This window comes from Phyllopteryx taeniolatus, chromosome 6 (genome assembly GCF_024500385.1).
Source record: "Phyllopteryx taeniolatus isolate TA_2022b chromosome 6, UOR_Ptae_1.2, whole genome shotgun sequence".
In the NCBI taxonomy this organism is placed as follows: domain Eukaryota; kingdom Metazoa; phylum Chordata; class Actinopteri; order Syngnathiformes; family Syngnathidae; genus Phyllopteryx; species Phyllopteryx taeniolatus.
Genome location: NC_084507.1, coordinates 1,482,501 through 1,509,688, shown reverse-complemented (window position 1 = coordinate 1,509,688; position 27,188 = coordinate 1,482,501). Strand labels below are relative to the sequence as shown.

Below are 27,188 nucleotides of genomic sequence, written 5' to 3'. Positions count from 1 at the left end.
AGACCTCTGCTCAGCCAGATCTAATGAAAATAACCACACCAACATGATAATATCAGTAATTTTCAACAGTTAACATTGTGTGCACTGTCTCACACACACAAACTCTCAGTTCAAGCAATTCCACAAACAATAATAGAATAATTTTCAATAACATCTTTCTCTTACTATGCTGCTTAGTGAGACTTCTGGCATTCCTTATCTTGAACAATCCTCTTCAAATCTGGCTTGTATTCTGTTGTTGCCACTCTAAGCAATTCTCTCAAATGAGTGTCAGTCAGAACAGATCGATGCTTTGATTTCACATGTTTCAGGGTAGAAAACACAGACTCGCAGACGTACGTTGACCCAAACATGGACAGTATCTTAAGCGCAGCTCGTTTGATGTTGGGGTATTTTTCAATTGGCACACTTTTCCAGAACTCAACGGTCCCTTCCCTTAAAACAGCTTTCAGTTGATCCTCCTCACAAAGGTCGATCATCTCCAACTCAGCCGCAGCCTCATCTGTGACGAGCGGGGCTTTCAAACAGTCTGGCTTCCAAGCCAGCTGATATGATGCAAGCGTTACGGTCTCCGAGTGTTTTGTAAATTTTTTGAAAAACTGCACCTGCTTTTCAAAGCGACCAACTTGTTCTTGCGAAGTTCAGTCCCTTTTGGAAATTCCTGTTCAATGTTAGGGTGGAGTGAGCTGAAGTGACGCTGAAGATTTGAAGCTTTGAAATGCGCTAATGCTGCGTGACATATAAGGCAGATCGGCTTGCCATTACGTTTAACAAAAAAATATAAACTCTCCCACTCTGGCAAAAACGTCCTGTGTTCTTCTTCATATTTTCGTTTGGCTGTGCTTTTTTTCCCTGCCATTTCAAGAGGTAACTTGACGGAAATTGTTTACAACACAAATGATGTCACACCAAAGATTCTCTCGTCGCTCGTTTGACGTCACTCAAACAGGCTTACATGGTCAGTGTGCCATCTAGCTGTAGGGGGAGTAAATGACTGCGCCAGCCAAGCATTTCTGACGCATGTCATGTGACAGCTCCTGAAGAGCCGCATGAAACTAGTTAAAGAGCCGCATGAGGCTCGCGAGCCGCGGGTTGGCCAGGCCTGGACCAGAGGCTCACTGATCAACGTTTGTGGAATCAAAATTCATGCCATCAACATTTGAGGTCACGGAACCCTTTCATTGCAAAGGTGCATCAAATTTAAACCACTTGAAAAAGGAACCGACTTTTCTATTCTATTTGATCTACTTATATTGATGTGAATACATCTAAAGAAAAATAGAAATGATAAGCAATAACTTTGGGGTGTGTGCATTATATATGGGAGCGCATTACACACGAGAAATTACAGTACTTTAGTAGTAGTAGTAATAGTCTTTTCCGAAAGTAATGTGTCCCGGCACATTCTTATTTGTTATTTTTTTACTACTAAACGTAATACTACTTATACTTTATAATTCGTGAAAGTTTACCTTTAAATTTCAGGTAGTCACAGGGGGCATGTCCTGGTTCACCTGCTCTCCGACCCCCTGGCCCCCCTGTCTCTACACCCAAAATCTCATGAAGACGCCGAGTGGCTGGGGGCTTGTACTCCTGAAAACAAACACGCAGACAAAAATAATAAGAACTGATGCAAGTGATGGCGGCTGTAAACGCTTTAGTAAAATGCAAATATTGAATTACAGTAATTAAGAAGTGGTTGCCCCAATCTAGCCATTAAAGAGAATGCAGGTCAAGGGCACTTCTGAATTGGCTTGAGTGTTCAAACCTAGACGCAGCACTATCTTGGGTTCCTTTATTCAGCCTATGGAATGAGTACTGTGTATGTGAGTAAGAGAATTCCTATCTACATGCAAAGAAAACCTTTTTAGTGGTCTGTATGAGTTTTGTTGACTGTGTGCAGGAAACTAGCAGCACAACTAACCCAATGATCAACAAAAAGGGTGGACAGTTGGATGAAGACTAGCTGCCCAATCACAGACTTTTCTTTTGCCTGCATGCCTGGTTGGTTCAGCGGCATGTGCATTTAGACCCAGGGATTAAAATTAAATAATTCATCTAAATTGCACGTTGGTGTGAATGTGAGTGCGGATGGTTGTTTTTTTTATATGTGGCCTGCGATTGGCTGGCGACCAGTTCAGGGTGTACCCCGCCTCTCGCCCGGAGATAGCTGGGATAGGCTCCAGCACGCCCGCGACCCTAGTGAGGAGAAGTGGAATGGAAGATGAATGAATGAATAAATAATAAGAATAAATTTAAATGACTTAAATTAGAGTAACTGTTATGTGTTGTGTTCCCCCAACACGGTTTAAGGTGAAAAGTTCGAATGGATCGGAAATGTGATACCTTCTTGATGTCCTTGTTCTTCTTCACTGTCCACAGCCCATCTGATAGCTTGTCAAAATACTTCCTGGCTTTTGGAGCTGCATCCAACATGTGGCTGGGAGGGACCCCCAATACTTCAACAATTTTGTTCATTTGGTCAACCTAAACAAGGAGACACACAATTTTACATATTCAACATTCAAAATCTCTTGAAATGAACTCTGAGAAACATCTTTAAAGAATGGTGATGATTATACTACGGCTTAGAGGACAGTTTCTGAGGTAGCGGTATGAAAAAGGTTGCAGTAATTGTATACAGTATAAAAATTTGCCAAGGGAGACAATGTGCTAACCTCATTGGAGCCACTGAAGAGAGGTTCTCCTGTGTGCATCTCCACCAAGATGCATCCAAGAGACCACATGTCAATTGCCAGGTCATATGGCATTCCCAAGAGAACTTCAGGGGAGCGGTAAAACCTGCTCTGGATATACTGATAGATCTGATGGGAGGATGAGAAAAGGGTGGAATTAGTTCACCATGCAATATGTATCTGATAAGTAACCCCCCCCACAAGAAAATTATACATCGGTATAGGGGGGAATGAAAAAAAAAACAAAAAACATTCACATTTTATAAATCTATGCCGCCATCTAGAGGTTATGAAAAAGGTGTAGCCTACACTTTCATTCCAATGACAGGGCTGCGTATGACTGCATATACTGTATGTACAGTTGTGCTCATAAGTTTACATACCCTGGCAGAATTTGTGAAATATATATATATATTTTTTTAATATGACTGAACAACAACCATCATTCATTTCTGTATGGTTATGTTTTGTTTAATGATAATGCTTTTCTGAAATGCTTGACAGTTTAATTTTGAATCCCATTAAAATAAAAATCAAATGTGTTTCACCTAGCCCTTCATGTTTTCTTTAAATAATTTTATCCATCTTACAAATTCTGCCTGGGTAATCAAACATATGAGCACAACTGTGTTTTCTCATTAACTAAATAAAAGGCTGTGAATTTCAAAATAGGAGCAAGTAAATAAAAAAAGTATTACATGTTCAAATAAAGTGCTTCACTTCAGAATAATTATTTGAAAAAATACTTCATGTTTTGATCATATGGGTAGAAGCAAAATCATGCATTGTAAAAATGTATTATACGTAGGTAGAAGGGGTTTGCAGAATTTTGAGGTCAACTTTGAGGGTGCGTATTATACATGGGTCCGCATTATACACGAGAAATTACGGTACACCACTGATAGCTCTAGACCAGCGGCTCACTGATCAAGGATTCTGGAATCAAAATTCATGCCGTCCACATTTGAGGTCACGGAGACCTTTCATTGTAAAAGTGCATCAAATTTAAACCAGTTGAAAAAGGAACTGACTTTTCTATTGCTACACTTATATGGATGTGAATACATCTAAAGAAAAATACAAATGATAAGCAATAACTTTGGGGGGTGTGCATTATATATGGGTGCGCATTACACACGAGAAATTACAGTACTGATAAAAGGCATTTTGATATTATGTTTAAAAAGTGTTGACAGTTTTTGACAGGTATTTTAAATCATTTGCTGTGTGTGATTGCTGCTCACCCTCTGCCCAAGCTGACAGGATGATCCAAAGTCGACTATCTTGATGGCAGATCTCTTGGGGTTACATAGCAGTATGTTTTCTGGTTTCAGGTCGCAGTGGATAATTGACAGTTCTGGAGTGGCCAGGAATAATAACGCTGTGGACACAGAATTGATATGTATCGTTAGAACCTTTGACATATCCCCACACTGGTCACCAGTAGCTAAAAGATGAAATGGTATAAAATATGTCAGCATTAAGCAAGGTGTTACTGATATGCTCCCACCATGCTCAAAAATCACTATAATAATAATCACTGTAACTACAGGTGGCAGAACCGTTAAGTAGATAAAATAGAGTACAATTTTAATCCTATCACAACTTGAATTACTAAAAGAAATGCAAAACAAAAAATACAGATACATGCACCGAAAGCACTCAAACATGCTTTATTTTGAATACTAAAAATCCTCAACCCTATAAATAGTTTTTGACAAAAAAAACCAACAAAAAAACAGCAACACCCAAAGGGAATTGTCATGCATGACTCCACTAAATTTACTTGACTAAAATGACAGTGATCTATTTAATAGTGGTGACACTCCACTAAAACATTAATAATTAATTAGAAGCTTTGCAATTAATTTGAATTAATTAATTTGATTTAATCAAATATAGATTTGACACAATTCATGTTTTCAATTCAAATACATTTTGGTCAATAGACACACCAAAATAGAAAAAAATAAAATAAAATCAGATTAGAAATCCGATTACTAAATACGCAGATTCTTTATTTTTTTTACAAAGTGCAATTATAGGAATATGTTTTCAAGGTCATTTGATTTTAAGTGACAATATTCACACTGCTCTAATTTATAAACTCATGTTAGTTACATTCAAGCCTTTAAATGGATTTTTGTCAACGTGCACATTTAGGATGAGATGTCGGTGAACATCTCCCGCTAGACCTCTGATAAAGTTGCTAGATTTGTTGCATGGATTTTTCTCAAAAATGAGTCACAAGAGCGGTCTAAAAATGCTTAAATACAGTGACTAAGTCCCACGACACATACAAGCAGAACATCCATCCAGCCATCCATTTTCTGTACCGCTTATCCTCACGAGGGTCGCGGGCGTGCTGGAGCCTATCCCAGCTATCTTCAGGCAGGGTACACCCTGAACTGGTCGCCTGCCAATTGCAAGGCACATATAGACAAACAACAATCGCACTCACATTCACACCTACAGGCAATTTTGAGTCTTCAATTAACCTACCATGCATGTTTTTGGAATGTTCCGGAGGAAACCGGAGTACCCAAAGAAAACCCACGCAGGCACGGGGAGAACATGCAAACTCCTCACAGGCGAGGCTGGATTTAAACCTGGGTCCTCAGAACTGTGAGGCAGATGCGCTAACCAGTCGTCCACCATGCCGTTATTACCAACTTAAAACGTTACCACGGTTAACCATAAACCATTTCATCCATAGTTGTCGCCAAAATGTGATTACAGTTGGAGATATTATTTGTCAAAGTAATTTTTTTCTATATACCTATATTAAAATGACGACACTTTGGTACTTCAGCGCATCTGTTCATGTAATTGTTACAACCATTGGTAATATAGTACTACAAATTACAGTTATCATTGCCAGCCTTTTTTTTTTTTTTTTTTAAATATCAGTCAAGCAGTCTCTAACTGTTAGGGTTTTCGGTTTTAGTATTGGCAGATAAGCATGACAATGATGATGTTGCTGATTACATAAAAATCACTAAATAAATTTCTGGTAAACGGTTTTGCCCATTAGAATCTAGATAAATGTGCAGAGCCAGGATTTTTTTTCCACCTTTGTTAGTATTGTGAAACAGGACATTGTCATTTCTCAGTGAATAAAGCCAAATGCAGGATATAGTACTGTATATATGAAGGTGTTTCAAAGCTCCTTTTGGTCTTGACGGAAGTCTGAACTCTAATGTGTGCCATTCTACTTTATTCTATCTATTTAGACAGCCATCCATCCATTTTCTTAACCGCTTATCCTCACTCGGGTCGGGGGCTGCCAGAGCCTATCCCAGCTATCTTCGGGCGGGAGGCGGGGTACACCCTGAACCGGTCACCAGCCAATCGCAGGGCACATAGAAACAAACAACCATTCGCACTCACATTCACACCTACGGGCAATTTAGAGTCCTCAATCAACCTACCACGCATGTTTTTGGGATGTGGGAGGAAACCGGAGTGCCCGGAGAAAACCCACCCAGGCACTGGGAGAACATGCAAACTCCACACGGGCGGGGCCGGGATTTGAACGCCAGTCCCCAGAACTGCTCTATTTAAAACAACCAGCACAAAACATTTCGTCCTGCTTCGGCAAGACAGCAACAGTTTTTTTCTGTCAGGAAGTCTCCTAGGGAGAGACCCAGATTCAGACTGCAGGGAAGGACTTCATTAGCCAAAATGAGGATAACTCCAATGCAAAAAGGGATGTATGAGCACAGCTCACTGTGAGAAATTTAGGAAATCAATGGAAAATATGGGTTTAAGAAAATGTGCTCCCTGGTCAGACACCATTGTTGTTATGTTGGGGCTCCTTGTCATCGCCTTAACACCTTGACACTTAAAAACAGCCCACGTTGTGGTAAATTTGTGTGAGGATCTGTAAAAAAAAAGACATTTGTTTCATTTCAATTACCAGTAACTAACTTGTTCTTCAAAGAATACACGCGTGGTACAAGTTAAACTCTTGCTCACTACAGTGTCCCTTGACTGACATTTTGGTTGACTCCATTTTTAGGCTGACCCAACAACGGGCCAAAAGCCAGTTGACTTGGCTAAAGGAAAGACTAGTGCACTCGCTGCCCTCAAATGTGTGAGTGTGTGTGAGTGTGTGTGTGTCTGTACGTTCCACTGTAGAACCTACCTGTACAGAGCTGCTGTGCAAATTTCCGGGTGAGGTTAAGGGAGACCCCTCTGAAGTTGGTGTTCCTCAACAGGTCATACAGATTGTAGCTCAACAACTCAAACACCAAACAAAGATGGTTCCTAAACATAAAGTGACGCTTCAGGTGGACTACACACAGACACACACACACAAACACATAAACACAGAAAGGAGACATGATATTGAGTGACTTGAGAATGAGGTCAAGCAGATACAGAACAACATTTCCTCTTATGAAATCTATGCAGAATATCCTTCAAATTTTAGGTGGCACTTAAAAAGGTTTCAACACTTCACGTAGCTAGACAATACTCTTTGCCCATATAATTACATTTCCTATCTATTTTCCTATAGTCAGGTGTAGTACTAACTAACTTTTCTGTCACTCCCCTTTAAAAACTTTGTTCTGTTTGACTGAATGACTGTAATTCTCAATAAATATCCACCAGAATACAAAGAAATCGCAGTGCCATCTTAAAAAGTCTACTGTAACAGTAAAACTGTTCCGGCATATAAGGGATACAGATCCTCCTTTCCGTTTGGCCCAACAGCCGAAAAGCGCCCGCACACCCATGCGCACGCACACACACACACACGCACACACACACACACGGAAAAAGTGTAGTACTAACTGGACTGGTAAGAACGGAGCAACTGGTGCAAATACATACATAAAAGCAGACGATCTGTGGCCTATACACAGAGCCGTGCTTTCCCACTATTTTTCTATGTCTCTTTTCCATCTCACCTATGTAATATTTCATCTCAGTATCATGCTTGTTCATGAGCTCCAGCAGGCGAAGTTCAATCTGTGCCTGGTTTAGAAATGCCTTTTTGTTCTTGATGATCTTGATGGCGACCCATTCCTGCTCATGGTGGTCGTAGGCCTTCACCACCTGCACACACATTGTAAACATGAGATGGGGTTGGAACTGCAGCTTGATATCCTACAAAATCATAAAGTGACTGATTACAATAACGTTTGGGACTGAACATTGGTGACTTTGTCCTGGCATGTTGTGAGTCACAGCTTATGTTTTGTTGCAAAGCAACAGGGATCTGCAAACGTACGTTAGTTAAGTGGAAATTCTAAATTGTAGGTGTGAATGTCTGTCTCTTTGTGACACCCCTGTAATAGGATGTACTCCACCTCTCGCGCTAAGTCGGCTGGGATGTTTTCCATCTTACCTGTGACCCTTCATAGAATAAGCGGTATAGAAAATGGATGGATGGATGATAGACAGATGAAAGACTGTTTCCAGAGACCTATCTTCTTCTGTTGACATTTCAAGCTACGAATTTCGAGTTTTCACAGAGATGTTTCTTCAGCCCTCACCTGTCCGAAGGAGCCCTTCCCAATCAATGAGTCTATCTCATAGCGGTCCAGCCACTTTTCTCCATTTTTGACGATGTAATCATAATTGTCGTCATCATAACCGTCATTGTAGACTTTTCTCTCCTTCTTAGTACTGCTATCTTCAGGAGGGACCTGCTGGGCCCGCCGCTTCTTCTTAGTATAATACACCTGTAGATAAAGGAAGCTTATTATCTCAAAGCAAGTTAAATGAAATTCTCCTTCTGCATTACATTCATAAGAAATATTATCAATCTTATGATACTATTTTATATACTATAACTGTAAATAATAATAATATATGCAGTATTAAAGGTTTTCACTTTTCAATTGGCATTAACTAAAGTTGTATAAGTGGTTTTGTTTCACATTTTCTGTTTTGATGAGCTTTTGGCGTACAATATAATGTTATTGGAACTGTGAGGACACAATGAGCATGAATGACCATTTGCAAATTGTATGTAAAGTATTGTGAAAAAATATTTGTCCCCTTCCATATTTTTGATTATTTATCACACTTAAATGTTTTGGATCATAAAGCCAATTTTAATATCTCACAAAGATAACCCAAGCAAAAATAAAATGCGGTTTCCAAAAGAAATTGTTAATTTTTAACGGTGGGGGGGAATCCAAACCCATCTATGCCTATTGTTTTGATGATCTGAAATATTTAAAAGTGATAAATATTAGTGATGTGCTGAAATTTTTCAGCTTTCGGTTTCAGACCAATATACTTTTTGCACCAAAACAAAACTACTGAAATAACATGTCACATGCATACTGTAAAATGTTACATATTGAACATTGATGGCTAAAGGGTACGAGGGTAAAGAAACACTTACCAATTAACAAGCAATGCCCTCGAAAGCGTTGCTGAATATCCAGTTAAATTGACTTGGAGGTCACTTTATAACACACAACCTACACTCGTGGTTTGATAATGACATCATCCTCTAAATCAACCATAAATGTGAAATAAGCATACATGTTAAACAAACATTCAACAAACTACTGGGAACATAAACACACAACAACAATGATAAACGTCTTTTTTAGTGTAATAATTCAAATTTGCACATTGCTTTGAATTATGGGACTCGCATGGCTTTTCCATCATCATGGACAGAGGGTCCCTATTGCTGCTTTCCGCTGTGCGTGGGTGGAATGCTTGTTGCATGCTATTTTGAGGCAGCCGCCCCAGCTACTTACGAGCTACAGCTAACGCGGCTAAATACGACACAGACTCGTGGAGGCGAACGTGCGCCTCGCGTCCATTGTCAACTCAACATAAGTCACTAATCATCGGCTCCATAACAGTGAATAAATTACACTTTAAGACAAGTATCGTAATAACGGAGGACAGGCGGGGGATAAGACAAGAGACAGGCGACAAACACCATGCTAATCGCTAAACTATCACATGAAGTCGTAAAACAAAATAAGTGAGTGGTTGGTACAGTACTGGAACCGCGTTACAGCGGCGATTAGCCAACTTTGAAGAGCAAAATGGCAGGCAAATTAGTATGTGTTTATAGAGGAAAATACTAGACAAGACAGCCATAACAGGAACTTGAGAAAATGAACCTAAAATTTAAAAGTACACTAATATAATAAATCTTTATAATATAACCTTTATTACGCCCACAATCGGGAAATGTGCATCATTTATGCTAAACAATAGTGGATACAGGAAATACAAAAATTTGGCTGCAAATGCATCTTTGCCATGTTGATGCAATAAATACTTTAAAATAGAAAATATGGAAATTCAGACAAATCGTTCTGGAAGTGAATTTCTATAGGTTGGCAGCTCTGCAGTCATAGCCATGAATACAATTGCCATAGTTTTATAATTAATAATGGGTGGGTTTGATTTATTTTTGTTTTAATTAATGTAAAGCGCTTTGTGTCGCATTTTTTGCATGAAAAGTCCTTACAAATAAAGTTTGATTGATTGATTGACTCAGTCTTCGGCCTTGGGTTCCTCAGTTTTGGTTTTTGGTTTTGGTCAAGAATTTTCATTTTGGTGCATCACTAATGAATATGAAAAAAGTAAAATAAAAAATAAAACAGAAATCAGGAAGGGGTCAAATACTATTGTATGCATGTAATATATTTGCTTCTCTCCCAAGCCCACAAAGAAGTTACCTAGAATTTTTTTTTACCCTAAACCGAGTATTAATGTTATCACATAAAACAGAAACAGAAATGGAGGTGTTGAGTTAGTAGGCATAGTGTACAGGTTTCTGTTTCCGGGGTCATACCTCATTGATGTGCTTGTATGTTTTGATGAGGTCTACAGAGAGTTTCCGCAATGGGGCACTGGCAGGGTCTCTGAAACTAGGGGGAATTCTCCGCTGGAGTATGGTCATATCAGACAGCACCTACCGAGGAACAGCAACACATCAGCAATGTTCTATTCTAGTGAAGGAAATACAAAGTAAAGTAAATGTTTTCACAAGTATTAATTAATCTTATTCAATGCGGAATCACCTCCTCATGAAAATCAATCAAAAGTAGGACATCATTGAAACCTTCATTACATTATTTTGAGCAAGTGAACAGAGTTAAATGTTCAATCAATACTGGTTACAGACGAAGGCATGAGCTGTCATCATCAGCCCATGAACATCAGTGTAAGTGAAGCTAATAGGTGGCATATATAAAGGGTCTACGCTGTCTGCATTGCAGGTAGCAGAAAAGTGATTAGCAAAGTTAACTCATTTGGACATTCCTTGTAGCATTCACACATTTATATTACAATTATCTGTATCTACAGGTTTATGTTACATAGTGAGCTTCACCTTGAGGCTAGAGTCATTTGAGGTTGTCACTATGTCGCAGCCACTGGACAGGAGCACAATTAATTTGGGTTTACAACTAATTTGCTGCCCAAACCAAGTAAACCATTTTCCATGTTTTTCTTTTGCTAAACAAGGCAGTTAATTATTTAGATTATAAAAATACAATTTCTTCTTGGAATGAAGATTTACAGTAATTGTGGCGGGCTGGTCCCAAGATTAAAGGCCCAAACCTTAAGGTACTCCAAGGTGCAGGCAGTGAATCCGTCATAGGATCTAGCTAGATTTTGGGGGTTGTGGTCTTTATTTACTCACTTGATGATGTTGACAGCCAAAGTACAGTGCTAATCGAGGAAACTCTGGTAGCTTCACTAAGATAAGCTTTGTTAAAAGGGCAAATCATTCACACTTTGTAATAGTAATCGTAATGCAATAATTGATAGCCATCTCGAATCGATTAAGGATAATTTCTTCAAATGCCCACCATCTTGCTCAGTCCCGTTTTCTTACATTCAGTGTACACAGTGAGCAAAGTTACAAACAGGATGTGATACTGTAACTGAATGAAATCGCAACACTATATGGTTGGGCTGGTTTGGGCATATACTACAGTATAACAGGAGGAAGTGGACCATGAGCATTTTGAACATCCAAAAACACATGGGATTCCCACACAGTGGATTTATGGAAATACAAAAGTGAGTGGAAGAAAGAAGACAGGAAGCTGCATAATTCTCCATCAAGGATGCCACAAGTGTTATGGAAATTCTCCCACAGATAAGACAAACATGCACACCTCAATAGTTTGGAAGGAAGCACAGCAACCACAAGGACCCCAAATGCAGCAGTTTTTCAAAGCAAATTCCCAACCTATATGTGGGTGTAAACTGCATTGTAGCTGACAGAGATAACAAATCTACCTGAAAAAATGGCAGAAGTAAACATTAAACAAGATCCCATATGACCATCCAGGCAAAAGTCACAAGGTCTGCAGGGAATAGTCTCACACTCTGCATGCCCAGAGTACATTTATGCACAGGACTGGAAAAGCATGAACAACCTAATTATCTTGAGTAGCATAAAAGTAGCATTAAAAGCGACATCTAAATTTACTGGGCCCATTGTGGTTTGTGTTGCGATGCACTCGCATATGTACAACTTTACCACAAACAAACAAACAATAGGCTCCAAAATGCCTTGTCGATGAAATTAAAAATATTGTTTTCCGGTGTGTAAACATGACTTACTGACTAAAATTATATGCAAGGTAAGAGAGGTGTGTGGCGCAGTGGTACACCTTTGGAGAATGTGAGGAAATGTGAGATTTTACAGGCAAAACGGATACATGAGTTTAACCACAATGAGAGCATAAATACAGGACTCATCACACAATTAATGTTTGAACCAGTGATGTTATAATTCACTGATAAACTGTGATAAAATTTAAAAAAGTTAGCATTACTGTTTCAAATTCTGATTATCTTTATTACCGTATTTAAATGTGGGTGTGAATGGTTGTTTGTTTTGTATTTTCATAAATAGATGAACAAAGATACATTATTTCTTGTAAATATATTTTTTGAGCAATTAAGTACACAAGTATATACAGTAAATGAACAGGTCATTTAAATAAACACATTGCTCCATCTTGTGATCGGATAGGTGATCGTTTTTTTAAACTCGCTGATCGCTGATTGGCCACAAAATTCCTGATCGTGTAGAGCCTAATTTTTACAATTATGTACTGTATTACAAAAGAACACATTCACTCCCATTTACGCAGTGTCCCTGAATGCACCTCGCGCACTCAAGCAGCTGCCATGTGCCTGCCTAGTATAATGAAAGAGTGAAGTACGAAATGCAGCAGGCATACATTCTTTCTATTTGCATGTCCAAAAAGGCCCATCTGCTGGTCACTTTTAATATTACTGTTGATTCACTGTATATTCAAGAACACCAACATCGCAGCAGACCCTGCGATGTGACTAGCAAACGTACATCTCAATGACGATGCTCAAACAAAATATCGTGTAGCCCTAGTCATAACGATGACTACAAACAAAACGTTTGCACATATTTGATGTGGCATTAATCGTGCTCTGAACGTGCACTTGGCTATTTGCTAATATGCTGGAGCATGCTATTTTGCCCAAATAATTATTTATCAACAAATTCTAACTGTACCACGCGAACACAAACTAAACAGGGGGGACACGGACCGTGTCTACAAAACAACTGATTCAGAAGAGAGAACACGGACGGCAGGTTTGAAAGCGCCTACATTTTAGGGGTCTCTCGTGCAAGACAATTTTCATTGCTGTTGTGTTTATTTTCTAATATGCAAAAAGAGCATTGGGTTGCAAATTTGAGACTTCAAAATAAAACCTGAAATGTTTAAACCAGAGCAAGGTTGGTCATTTAAATGTCCTTGATTTTGGGTAAAATTAACAATCAATTAATCCATTAATTGTTAGGGGTTTATATAATGAGATGGGATAAAAATCAACTTCCACTAACAGTATATGCCAGTGTTGTATTGATCAGAGTAAGGCTGCATGGAGGCATTTTGCCATTGAGAGGGTCGTCGCAACTGAATCTCACTGGCTCTGCTTGTTGCAGCAAAGTCATTATTACATCTCGATTTCTTTAAAACAGGATTATTCGATAATTAATTCCGCACAATTGACAGGATTCTTAATGATCAATTAATCTATTAATTCCTAAACCAGATTGATCTTCTGTAGACCTTCTAAAACACAGAGAGAACAACTTCACCAAGGGTTTAATGTTTGAAAATCAGCTTTTAGTGAGGAACAGAACTTAAAATCTGACCATACACATGGCTAAAACATATTTGAACTTTTCAGTGGTGGTACTGCCTAATGCCATGTTCCACTGCCAAATGTATTTTTGGCAGGATCACTGCATTACCTGCTGCTGTTCGGCCATGGAGTGAATGGAGCTGAAGGAGGGGTGTGTATGTGTGTGCTGGCTGGTCATGGCTGGCTCAGCGAGGGAGAAGCCCTGGGCAGTAGAGGAGGAGGAGGAGGAGGAGGAGGAGGAGGTGGAGGTGGGCGGACATCCTGAGCTGCTTACACCTGAAGAGACAGATGAAAATGGAGACATGATTAAATAGGGAATCCCCAACATTCTGTATCCTTCTTTGTCTTAATTGCTAAAAGTTAATTTTGGGTTTTAAAACAGGTTATTTACATTTTTAAAAAAGTAATCGTTATTATCCACACACAGGTCACTGTTTGTTCATAATTTTTGGTTTACGGTAGCGATTGTCATCATGGACTGACTTTTGTTTTCTTTTAATTTAGTGGGGGGTTTGACATATTTTTTTTGTGTCAAAGATTCAATGTAAAATCTAGGAAAGGAAAGTTTGGCCAAACCACAGGTAGCCTTCCTGCACATTACCAACTGTTTGTCGACACATACAGAAGAATACGTCTGTCATCTCCTGTGGTTTTCTTTGATGTGATGAGGAGCAAGAGCTGATCACTGAACTCAACTGCCAACAACTTGATGAACACAAACAGTTCCATGACTGCAAAACAAAGGTCTCATTTTGCTGGAGGCCCTGAATTAACTGATTTCACTTTAAAATGTCAGCATGTATACATAAACAGTGAAGTAATGTAGGATCTCCGACCTATCCATTGATACAAGCTAAGAGGAACACAGTCCATATAAACAAGCCAAGAGGAATATTGAGTGCCATGAAAAAGTATTAGTTCCCTAATATATAAATATAGTACTGGTCTGTCAGACAAAATGAAGTAGGCTACAAAATCTTCATGCAATGATCCAATTCAACTACATATGAGAAAGAGTGAATGAAATCCATCATTCTCGAAAAAGTTACAAAGCCATTTCCAAGGACTACAGAGAACCACGGTCAAAGCCATAATCCACAATGGAGAAACGTAAGAAAAGTGGCGAACCTTCACAGGAGCGGTCGACCAACCAAAATTACTCTAAGAGTGCAATGACAACTCATCCAGGGGACGTTCACAAAAGAACCCAGAAATACATCCTATGAACTACAAACCTTACTGGTGTTCAACCATAAGAAAGACACTGGGCAAAAAGGGCATCCATGGGAGAGTTCCAAGGCGAAAACCACAGCTGACAAAAAGAATGCAAACTCTTCTTACATTTTCAAAGCAACATCTTAAAAGATCCCCAAGACATTTGGAGAAATAGTCTCTTGACTGATGAGAGAAAGCTTTTTTTGAAGGTTTGCAGCCTGTTATCTGTGATGTAAAAATAACAGGGCATTTAATAAAAACATCAAGCCAACAATTAAACAAGGGGGTGGCAATGTGATGGTCTGAGGCTGCTTTGTAATTAGACATGCATACACCAAAGGCATGAAAAAGGTGACCCAAAAAAAAAAAAAAAAACATTGTTGGGGGGTCTGGGGGGGGGGATCCCCCAGGCCTCCGCAGATAATCTTTTTTTTATTTTTAATTTTAACATAAATTAAGCAATCTGGAAGACTGAACACTATAATAAGGCAAAATCGACAAATTTTCTTAACACAGAAAAACATTTATTTACACCGCTCAAGTACATGTCGATGTACAAATTTAAGATTAAAATTAAATTTGCCTAATTTCTTTGCTTTTTTGTTTTGACCTCCAAATTGAGCCAGAACCATCTCCACCTGCTGCAAACTGTGCCACATGAATAGCATCTTCCTCTTAAAGCACTCTTATTCTGGAAAAGAATTGACTAAAATCAGTCTCTTTCACTTCATTTTTCACTATTACCAATTTCAAAGGCTAATCCCAAATGCATCATCCAGGAAAATATTAAGTACAGGATTTTTCTGTTTTTATTGGCCATTTCTGAATTTGAAGTTAGTTCAATCCTAATTTGAAGTTAGACATAATCCTTAACGTCGCTTAATACATTTACCATTAACATCCGTAAACTAATTAGTTAATTGTAGGCGTGTTTCCTAATTAATACAAGATGTACTAGCAGAGGCGGCACGGTGGACGACTGGTTAGAGAGTCAGCCTCACAGTTCTGAGGAGTGGGGTTCAATCCCCGGCCCCGTCTGTGTGGAGTTTGCATGTTCTCCCCGTGCCTGTGTGGGTTTTCTCCGGGCACTCCGGTTTCCTCCCACATCCCAAAAACATGCACGTTAATTGACAACTCTAAATTGCCCATAGGTGTGAATGTGAGAGCGAATGGTTGTTTGTTTGTATGTGCCCTGCGATTGGCTGGCAACCAGTTCAGGGTGTACCCCGCCTCCTGCCCAATGATAGTTGGGATAGGCACCAGCATGCCTGCGTCCCTAGTAGAGGAGAAGCGGCTCAGAAAATGGATGGATGGATGGATGTACTAGCAGATCAGCTCTTGTCGCCAATGTTACGCGTGCTTCGCGGTTCCTCAATACGAAAATAGAAAAAAGACCAGTGCAACAAATACGACACTGGCTGATTTGATGAGCAAGGATATCTGCTCCAGAGGTGGGTAGAGTAGTCAAACATTGTACTCAAGTAAGAGTACTGTTACTTGACAATAATGTGACTCAAGAAAAAGTAAAAAGTAGTCCTCCAAAAAAATACTTGAGTAAGAGTAAAACCTAAACAGTGAAATAAGTAGTAAATACCACAAACAATTTTTAAAAAATTAAATCAATAACTTTTGCAATTTACTGCACAGTGTTTTCTCAAGTTATAAGTGAGCTGAAATATCCACATTTGAGCAGTGCCAGACAAATACTACAATACATGAAAGCTGTTGTTTTTGTGTTTCTAAATGTAAACAAGAGTAGCGTGCCGTTGCCTTCATGGTAACGACGACCTTCCCAAAATGGTGATTAGGCATGGCGATCAGCCAGGCTGGTTTATCTAGTGTTAATACCTATTCCCAGGAAGCCCAATAGAAGACGTTGTGTGAGGTCATGTGACTTTTGTCATTTGATTGGTGAACTAGACTTAAACGTCACTAGAAAAGACAAAGCACGAGCTATAAACAAGATGAGAAAAGTAAATCTTTATATATCTAGAACAATGAAACAGATATAAGTGTTGTATGGGGCAGTAGTGCTACACCTTGTGAGGGAAGGACAGGACAAGGACAGGAGACGCATGACAAGGGTCGTGAACCCGGCTGTACAACTGAAGTGCGGTGGGAGTGACTATGTAAATTATAAAAGTCTATAGGACGAGAGTGTGAGTGAGGGGATAACCAAGAAATTCGCATATTTATGAGCTATTTGTCGCAATAAGTGAGTGGCCACACACCCAGCGAGAAAGTCCCAGGGGTGTCTGCCTGCATGCAAGTGAATTGACACCATTTCACATGCACAATGACTGACAGAAGTGTCCTGTAATTGCTGTGCATGCACTGCGGTGGCTGAGGACCCCACCCAATCAATCGAAAGGCGGGATCGGGCCCAGGAGTCCACCTGAGAGCAGCCCGGCGGAAGGGACACGTCCCACACCGAGGGACCCAGGGCAGTCCGCCGGCCCCACCGAGGCGCCACGACAACCGGCCACCCGGAGGAGGCCGCAGGGACCCAATGCCACCCCGCCCTCCACCAGGAGAGCAAGATGCCCCCCGACCTGCAGGGCCCACGATGGTGCATAGTGAGCTGGGTAGTGGCGATGGCGGGGACCTTGGCGGTCCTATCCCCAGCTAAAGAAGCTGGCTCTAGGGCCTTAGAATGGTCCTGACTATTGTTTGTGCCTATGCACCAAACAGCAGCTCAGAGTACCTCACCCTTTTTGGAGTCCTTGGAGGGTGTGCTGGCGAGCACTCCCGCTGAGGACTTCCTTATTCTGCTGCTCATGTGGGCAATGACAGTGAAAAGGGTGGAGTGCCCTCTCTAGGTCGGGGATGAGAACCTGCCCTAAGTGGAGGAGTTAGCGGGTGTGGTAAGAATGGAGTGGGAGATCGGCAGGCAGATTTAGGTAGATGTATCAGCCTATCATGGTGAAGAAGAAACTCAGCCGAAAGGTGAACCTCTCGATTTACCCTCACCTATGGTTACAAACTGTGGGTTTTAACCCAAAGAACAAGATCATTGATACGAGGAGCCGATATGAGTTTGCTCCGTAAGAAGTCAGGACTCTCCCTTAGAAAGGGCAAGAAGCTTGGTCATTTGAGAGGAACTCAAGAGTAGAGCTGATGTTCCTCTGCATTGGGAGGAGCCAGATACGGTGGCTCAGGCGAGGTGTCCCGGGCACGTCCTACCAGAAGGAGGCCCAGGGGACGACCCAGGACACGCTGGCGAGACTATGTCTCCTGGCTTACTTGGAAAAACCTTTGGATCCCCCTGGAAGAGATGGACGAAGTGGCCAGGGGAGAGGAAGTTTGGGCTTCCATGCTTAAGTCCAGCGACCTAACTCGGGATAAACTGAAGAAAATGGATGAATGGATTATTTTCAGTCATAACGGCCCTTTGAGGGAAACCATATCTACGGTGTGTCCCTTGATGAAAATTTGTTTTACACCGATAAACAGTATACCTGTGGAGTCAGTAAAGCTGAACAGCTACTTAAAAGTGCTCTGCTATAGAACATTTAACATCTATTATAAGGGAAAATTTGAGCTACATACGAGTGGTTCGTAAGTCGAGTCAATTTGAGTAAAAAAATAAATAATAATTTTGGTTGACTTACTGTGCATCGCTTCTGCGCATGTACATGTTGTGGCTTCACTGAGAGCTCAATAAAGTTCGTTTTAAAAAAAAAAAAACAGCTCTCCACTGAAGGAGGCTCAGGCACAGATACCATGGAAGCGTCACCCAAAAAAAAAGGGCCATCGCTGGAGAGTGGGACTGCGGCATGGCAGCAGAGTTAAGAGAGAAAGGGAGAAAGTGGATCTAAAACAGTGTGGCGCTGGCGTGGCTCGGTAGTCAGCAGGCTAGCTAGAAAGGTGGCAATTTGGTCCAGTCGGTGAGGCTTTATGGCATCGACGGGCAAAAAAACAGACTTGGGATTCTACCTATGGCCAAAATACGGCGAGGGATCCTCGTTAAAGTAAGCCATTTTAACCTAAAAAGAAAAACCTCTCTGTATATGGTGACGCAGCTAAACAGCGGCAAGTCGTGCCTGTATACTCTCTTACTGGTTCAACAGATAGACTCATTTGTTGGACTACTATTTTGGAATAGTACAAGGAGGAAAAAAACTAATTGATTAGCGATTCACTCGTGTATGAATGATACAAATAGCGAGTGGGGATATAGACCTTGAGTCCGACCACTTGTGAAAATGTATAATTTTAGGATTACATTGTATTAATAGTATTCCGTTTTTAAAGACTGTGAAAAAGTTAGATTTTTATCATAAATTATATGCAAAAATGCCAAAAAGCCACCAAGAACAAAATACTCAACAAATGGAGTTGAAGACATATCTGTTGTCTCTTGTGAGATTGTTCCAACTTTAATAGAGAAAGACTTGTGATGTGAAGCTGCTTAGAGAAAAACCTGCTACGCGAAACCCAAGAGTCAATCGCTGTGTAGATGTACCACTTGCCAACATCGCTTTATAATGAACATCAAGGTATTGAACTCATAAGAGGAGGTGTCCAGGCTGGTCCACCAACATCACAGGATATACAGTAAATACCATTAAAGATAGGACTTTCCCTATGTAAGGCTAGTGTACAACACCAATGGTTAAAAATACATTTTGGAAAATTACTACAGATTACTGAAAATAAGTACATAAAATGTCAACAAATATGAAACATAATTTAAGTAAACCTTATACTGCTCGATTTAAAATTCACATTTTTGGTTCTTCTCCAAGAAAACAAGTTGTGCCATATAATGAATCCACACTCTTGAAAAACAGGTCAACATGCTAGAGGCAAAAGGGAATAGTTCTGTAAATGTCACTAACCAAATGGTGCTTTTACTTGTAAAACTACAGGAAATGTTGTTGATGTTCTCTATGAGTATTACAAAAGAAAACACCAAAATACAGATGGATTGAGAGGTTAAGGACCAACTTCTTAAAATGTTTTATTTTATTTATTTATTGTTTTTTTTTTTATGCACAGTGTTGGCCGGTAGTCAGTTCTAGAGTGTCCTGCTATGAGACAAGCAGGTCAGAGCAAGCATAGCAGGCTATACTGGGCCTTTGGGAAAGGGATATTAGGAGGCCAGAATTAGATCTGCATACACCCAGTTTGTAATGCTGAGCTGCTGGCTTTAAAAACACAATTCATGTCTCCCTAGAAAGGAAAACTGGTTTCTCAAAGGCAAAATTAAAAGCCTTTTTTATAATTTAGATTAGATGCTCACAGAGCTCACGTAAGAGTAATTATAACTTATTTGCCTTCTTTCATTCCATTCAGCAGGCCACATTGGTTTCAAAATGAATTAGTTATGAATTAGTGATCTGTAGTAATGTGAATTTTGAAAAATAGAAAAAAAAAAACATTCAGCTGTGGTGAGCAGTATACCGTATGTTTTCATGTTCTGTGTTTATATGATAATGCAGAGAAAAAAATATCCAATCACTGCCACTGACAGTCATTGTTGTGGTGCTCTGGGTCCTGGCCTGCTTAACAGACATGACACTGCTGTAAAGAGAGAATATCTGCCTAGTACTGAGAAATCAGCACAGTCTCTTTAAGAGGCTGAGAAGCACTCACAGAACTTCCTCTCTCTCACATCCCCCTTCTTGCGCTGCCATTGGTTGGGCCCCTCGCTTTCTCCATCAGCTGATTCGTTGCTGGTATCTAAGGGCTGGCCAGCCAGCACTCTATAAATAAACTCTGTGCTGTCTCAGCAACCAGCCTACAACACTCATTAGCTACCTCTCTTCCTCCTTTCTCCTGCTATGCAAGTAGCTTCCAATAAAAAGGCTGGCTCTCAGTAGCAGGCTGATACACTCTCCCCTAGCAACCCAACCCACCCTACCCTACAAGCCACTCTCTCCTCCCCCTTTCCTTCATCATCATGCTTTCTCAAACCTCATCTCTAATTCTGCATTCTGTCTCTATACCTCCACAAATCCATAAAAGCAGTTGTTCCTCACTTCAGTCTTCCCTCCTACCTGACTTCAGAAAGCAGTTTCATATCTATTATTTATTTCAAAAACATTATACCAACAGTTTCATGTCTCCACCAGTGTTGAAATTAATGAAATGAACAATGATGCAGCATTATTTAGGACACCATCGGAGAGCCACTTCGGGCAGCATGTCAACACACAGAAAGTCAGAAACGAATGCTCGGGGCAGCCAACAAATTACTTGATGAAACACAACAGTTCTTCCTTCTAGTTAAAACATTATTAACGTGAACAAACAGATAATCCACACACAAACATCTATCTAACCTTACAATCACAAATACATTCAAAAAGTAAACAGAACTCATTGTTGGTCAGGACCCTCTATAGCCTCACCTGACACTCCTCAGGCTGCAACTCAGTCACACCCAAACTATTGGATCAAATTCACCATAGTAGACAGGGTATTTTATAAAATCTTTTTTAACTAAACTGAACCTGAGGTGGTGATAAAACTAAATTGTCATGTACTAGTGTTTCTGAACCTTCAATGAGCCAAGGCACTTATTTTATATTATAAATATCTCATGGCACACCAGAAAACCAAAATGTCACAAAAAGTATATATACACTGAAATTCACAGGTATATACCAAAATAATGATGGATACACAGGTCAATTGTACCTTCTGCCATCTAGTGGAAGAACATTTCATTGTGTACGCGCTGTATAGATAGATGATCAAAGATACAATATTTGTAGTAAGTACATTTTAATCTTTGGACCAATTAAGTGAACTTGCTGCACACCCCATGATCTGTCACACCATGTGGTTGGGAATTATTACAGAGGTAGACTTAAACCTAAAATAAACTATTTTCTCAATAAGTATATTGTTGTTAATTTTAAGTTCCAAACATGTTCATATATCACAACTGAACTTAAGTTTAAGTTGATGTACATTATATAGTGTATTAGTGACGCACAGAAATGAAAATTCTTGACTGAAACCCAAAACTGTGGAACCCAAGGCTGAAAACTGAAAGCCAAAACACAAAGAAATGATCAATCAATCAACCAATCAAACTTTATTTGTAAGCGCTTTTCATTCAAAAAAATGCAACACAAAGCGCTTTTCAATAATTAAAATTGAAAAATGAACCAAATCCGACAATTATTAATGACAGAACTATGCCAATTATTAGTTAAATAGCATTTATGGCTATGAGTTCAGAGCTGTCAGCCTATAGAAATTCACTTCCAGTCTAATTTGAATTCCATTTTCTTTTCTTTTTTTTTGTCTGTGCTACATTTACGCCAGATGTAACGAGACACAGACCTTCCAAAAAGCTCAAATTTGATCTCGTCAATCCATATAATATTCTCTTTAAAGTCTTGGGATTCATTCAGATGTTATTGTTTTTTTTGGGCAAAAGAATGATGAGCCTTTATGTTCTTTTTGGTCAGCAATGGTTTTCACCTTGGAATACTGTCATGGATACCATTTTTTCCCAGTCCCTTCCTTATTGTTGTGTTATGACCGCTGACCTTAACTGACCTCTACAGTTCTTTAGAAGTTGACCTGAGTTTCGTTGTGGCCTCCTGGGTGACTCATTGCGGTTCTCTTGGGCTAATCTTTGTAGGCAGGCCATTCTTGGGAAGGTTCACCACTGTTCCATGTTTTCTCCATGTGAGGATAATGAGGATAATTTCTCCCCACGGTTTGGTGGATTCCTAAAGCTTTAAAAATTGTTTTTAGAACCCTTATCAGACTGATAGATGTCAATTACTTTATATCTGTTCTGGAATTTCTTTGGATCATGTCATTTTGTTGCAGCTTTTTAGATCTTTTGTCCAACTTGATTTTGTCAGGACATATTCTGTTTAAGTGATTTCTTGATTGAACAGGTCTGGAGGTCATCAGGCTTGGGTGTAATCAGTGAAAATTAACCAAAAATTTTGATTAGCCACAATTAATGAATTATTTAATATAAGGCGGATAATTACTTTTCCCACACAGGGCCAGGCAACTGTGTAGTTTTTTTCCCTTAATAAATGAAAAAAACATTTAAAAACGGCATTTAAAGTTCACTCGGTTATATTTGTCTGATATTTACATTTGTTTGTTGATGTTAAACATTAAACTGGGGAAACTATGCAAAAATATAAGAATTTCAGAAGGGGGCCAATACTTTTTGGTGGACAGCATCTCCCTCACTGGAAAAATGTGGCTTGTCATTATTGTAAGCAACCTCAATGTAGAGAAATATCGAGATGAGATTCTGCAACAAGCCATATCTCCACGGTCTGGGACCGATCTCTATGCAGCAAGGTGACAATGCTCACCCCCACAAAGCACGGTTTATCAGAGCCCCAACTCCAGAATTTGGGAGTGGAGAGGATGATATAGCCTGCCAGCAGTCCTGGCCTCAACTCCCTTAGACACTAGTGGGATCAGCTTGGGTGTGCTGTTCATGCCAGTGTGACCAACACAACCACAGTGCCGACTTGCAATAAATGCTAGTTGAAGAACAGGAATGCTATCCCCACAGCAGTATGACCAGGCTGGTAACCAGCATGAAGAGGAGATGAAAGCCTGTTGCAGCTGAGTATGGTTTTTCAACATGCTACTAAGTAGGCCTGTCACAATAACATTTTTTTTAAGACAATATATTTTCCCAAAAACTATCACTATATATGAGAATATTGTTTTTTAATGCCTCTGAAATCATGGAAAACAATGGCTGCCCTTATTATTTTTTATTATTTATTGTATTGCTATGAATTCATTATTATTAATTATTATTATTATGATTATTATAATTTTCTCTTGTTTCTCGATTAAATTGTTTTTCTTTACTCTGTGATATGGATCCCCCTGGTTCTGAAATAAAGAATAAAGAGCTGCAAGACTAGCCTTTCGGTTTCGCCCAAGGATTTTGATTTTGGTGCATTAGTCAACACATTACGACCAATTGTACATCGAATGATTTCTAGTAGGGGTGTCACTACCAAATATTTTTGGAAATTGATTATTCTATCGATTATTCCATCTGTTAATCAAATCCGATTTATTTTGCATAAAGGTTTGCTGCAAAATCTTTTTTCCTGATTACTGTTTATTAACCGATTATTGTTATGGTGTTGTTTAATGATTAAACAAAACCAAATAAAGAACAATTACGCAATATCACACAAGAGGGAGTAGTGTTGTACTCATGGTTTTGAAAGTGAGAGCTACTTCTTGGGTACTGATTAATACTAAGAGCTACTAGTTTGACATACAGTGCCCTCCAAAAGTATTGGAACGGCAAGGTCAATTCCTTTTTTTTTTGTTTTATACTGAACACATTTGGATTTCAGATCAAAAGAAATATGAAACAAAGGTTCAGAATTCCAGTTTTTATTTCATGGTATTTACATCTAGATGTGTTTAACAACTCAGGACAGAGTACCTTTTGATTGAAGCCACCCACTTTTCAAGGGACCAAAAGTATTGGAACAGACATGATTAAATTAACTTAAAGTGAATAATATTTAATATTTGTTGGCATAACCCTTGCTTGCAATAACTGCATCAAGCCTGTGACCCAAGGACTTCACCAGACTGTTGCATTCTTCATTTGAAATGCTTTTCCAGGCATTTACTGCAGCCTTTTTCAGTTCTTGTTTGTTTTCTGGGGGGTTCTCCCTTCAGTCTCCTCTTCAGGAGCTAAAATGCATAATCTATTGGGTTAAGGTCCTGTGATTGACTTGGCCAGTCTAAGACTTTGCACTTTTCCCCCCTGATGAAGTCCTTTGTTGTGTTGGCAGTGTGTTTTTGGTCATTGTCTTGTTGCTTGATGAAGCTTCTCCCGATTAGTTTGGATTCATTTTTCTTTAAATTGAACTTAAAGAGGCCGCAATAAAGGCCTGGAAAAGCATTTAAAATGAAGAATGCCACAGTCTGGTGAAGTCAATGGGTCGCAGGCTTGATGCAGTTATTGCAAGTAAAGGTTATGCCACCAAATATTAAATGTTATTCACTAAGTTAATTTAATCATGTCTGTTCCAATGCTTTTGCTCACTTGAAAAGTGGGTGGCTTCAAACAAAATGTGCTCTGTCCCGAGTTGTTTAACATCTAGATGTAAATACCATTAAATGAAAGCTGGAATTCTGAACTTTTGTCTCATATCTTTTGATCTGAAACCCAAATGTCTTCAGTATACAACAAAAACAAAGGAATTGACTTTGCCGTTCCAATACTTTTGGATGGGACATATTCAACTACATGCCAGTTGCAGACTATTGATACTTCATTTACTTTCGGCTTGTTCCATTAGGGGTCGCCACAGCGTGTGATCCTTTTCCTTGCCTATCTCCTGCATCCTCCTCTCTAACACCAACTGCCCTCATGTCTTCCCTATTACATCTTTCAACTTTCTCTTTGGTCTTCCTCGTGATCTCTTGCCTGGCAGCTCTATCCTCATCATCTTTCTACCAATACAGCAGCTGAAATATGTATTGAAAACATCACCATTTTTCTCACTAAATATACTTCCAAAGGTGCTATTGACCTGAAAATTTCAACCAAGATGTTGGGAACAACCCAAGTAATCCATACATATAAAGAAAGTAGAACAAATAAGTTCAGATATTAAGTTGTGTGTAAAAATGTCAAATGACACAGGGAAAAAGTATTGAACACAAAAGTATTGCAAAAAGGCATGGAAAGCCAAGACACCAAAAATCCAGCCCCTTGTCAGTGCAAAAATGAATATCAGCTGGTTCAGTCCTAATTAATAACCTACAAAAAGGTCTCATTATCAAGGTGTGCATCAAGACACATCTCATGATGGGTAAGAGAAGAGAGCTGTCAAGACCATCACAAACTAATTGTTTTAAAACATAACAATGGCATTGGTTACAGGCGCATATCTAAGCTTCTGATTGTCCAGTGAGCATGGTTGGGGCCATAATACGTGGAAAGCTAATACCACCATAAATTTGCCTCGATCGGATGCTCCTCGCAAGATTTCTGACAGATGACTGCAAAGAATAATCAGAAGAGTTTTCCACAAGTCAAGGACCACCTGTGGAGAGCTTCAGACCTGGAATGAGCAGGTACTGTTGTAACAAGGAAAACAGTGAGTAACGTACTCCGGCGCCATGGCCTGTATGCATGCTCACCACGCAAGACCTCATTGCTGAAAAAAAAAAAGCATGTCAAAGCTCGTTAAAAGTTTCCTGAACAATATTTGGACAAGCTAGCCGAATACTGGGAGAATATAGTCTGGTCGGATGAGAGTAAATTTGAACTGTTTGGATGCCATAATGCACACGATGTTTGGAGGGGAAATGGCACTCACTGAACATCACCCTAAAAACACCAAACCAACAGTGAAGTTCTGAGGAGGGAACATCATGGTGTGGGGCTGCTATTCAGCAAATGGTACTGGTAAACTTCCCATTACTGAAGGAAGGATGCATGGACAAATGTACAGAGACATTCTTGACAAAAATCTGCTGCCATCTACGAGGAAGATGAAAATGAAACGAGGGTGGAAATTTCAGCAAGATAATGATCCAAAACATACTTCCAAGGAAACTCTCATTTGGTTTCAAAGAAAAAAAAATAAAGTTCCTAGTATGGCCCAACCTATCACCTGACTTGAATCAAATAGAAAATCTATGGAAATAACTCAAACTCAAGGTCCATAAAAGAAGCCCACGGAACCTTCAAGAGTTGAAGACTGCTTGTGAGGAGGAATGGGCCAAAATCACACCAGAGCAATGCATGCAACTAGTTTCTCCATACACGTAATTGCAAACAAAGGCCTTTGTACAAAGTATTAAATAAATACCAGTTGGCATGTTCAATACTTTTCCCTGTGTCATTTCACATTATTACACACAACTTCATTTCTGAGTTTATTTGTTCTACTTTCTATGAATGTAGGGATTATACACACACAAACACACACACACACACACATATATATATATATATATATACACAAATTGTATATATCAAACATGCAAACACCAAAGGCATTAAAAAGGTGACCAAAAAAAAGATTGTAGGGGGTCCTGCAGGGATCCCCCAGTCCTTTGCAGAGATTTTGTTTTTAACATAAATTAAGCAATCCGGAAGACTGAGTTCAATGAGGCAAAAAAAAATTAATGTAAAAA

At 39.5% G+C, this 27,188-nt stretch overlaps 1 protein-coding gene across 4 annotated transcripts in view; it reads right to left on the bottom strand.

Annotated features, from left to right (window-relative positions):
- dyrk1b (dual-specificity tyrosine-(Y)-phosphorylation regulated kinase 1B) overlaps nucleotides 1-27,188 on the bottom strand; it is a 109,151-nt gene that overhangs the window by 12,809 nt on the left and 69,154 nt on the right. For 3 of the 4 annotated variants that reach the window (XM_061777556.1, XM_061777555.1, XM_061777553.1), the window contains 10 exons: nucleotides 13,951-14,117; nucleotides 10,483-10,602; nucleotides 8,201-8,389; nucleotides 7,613-7,760; nucleotides 6,844-6,993; nucleotides 3,941-4,077; nucleotides 2,679-2,825; nucleotides 2,347-2,487; nucleotides 2,149-2,199; nucleotides 1,473-1,593 (listed from right to left, as the gene is read on the bottom strand). In XM_061777556.1, the coding sequence (XP_061633540.1) occupies nucleotides 1,473-1,593; nucleotides 2,149-2,199; nucleotides 2,347-2,487; nucleotides 2,679-2,825; nucleotides 3,941-4,077; nucleotides 6,844-6,993; nucleotides 7,613-7,760; nucleotides 8,201-8,389; nucleotides 10,483-10,602; nucleotides 13,951-14,019 (1,273 nt within the window). In that variant the 5' untranslated portion in view covers nucleotides 14,020-14,117. The remainder of the gene's footprint in view (nucleotides 1-1,472; nucleotides 1,594-2,148; nucleotides 2,200-2,346; nucleotides 2,488-2,678; nucleotides 2,826-3,940; nucleotides 4,078-6,843; nucleotides 6,994-7,612; nucleotides 7,761-8,200; nucleotides 8,390-10,482; nucleotides 10,603-13,950; nucleotides 14,118-27,188) is intronic. The other variant, XM_061777554.1, reaches the window with a different exon arrangement.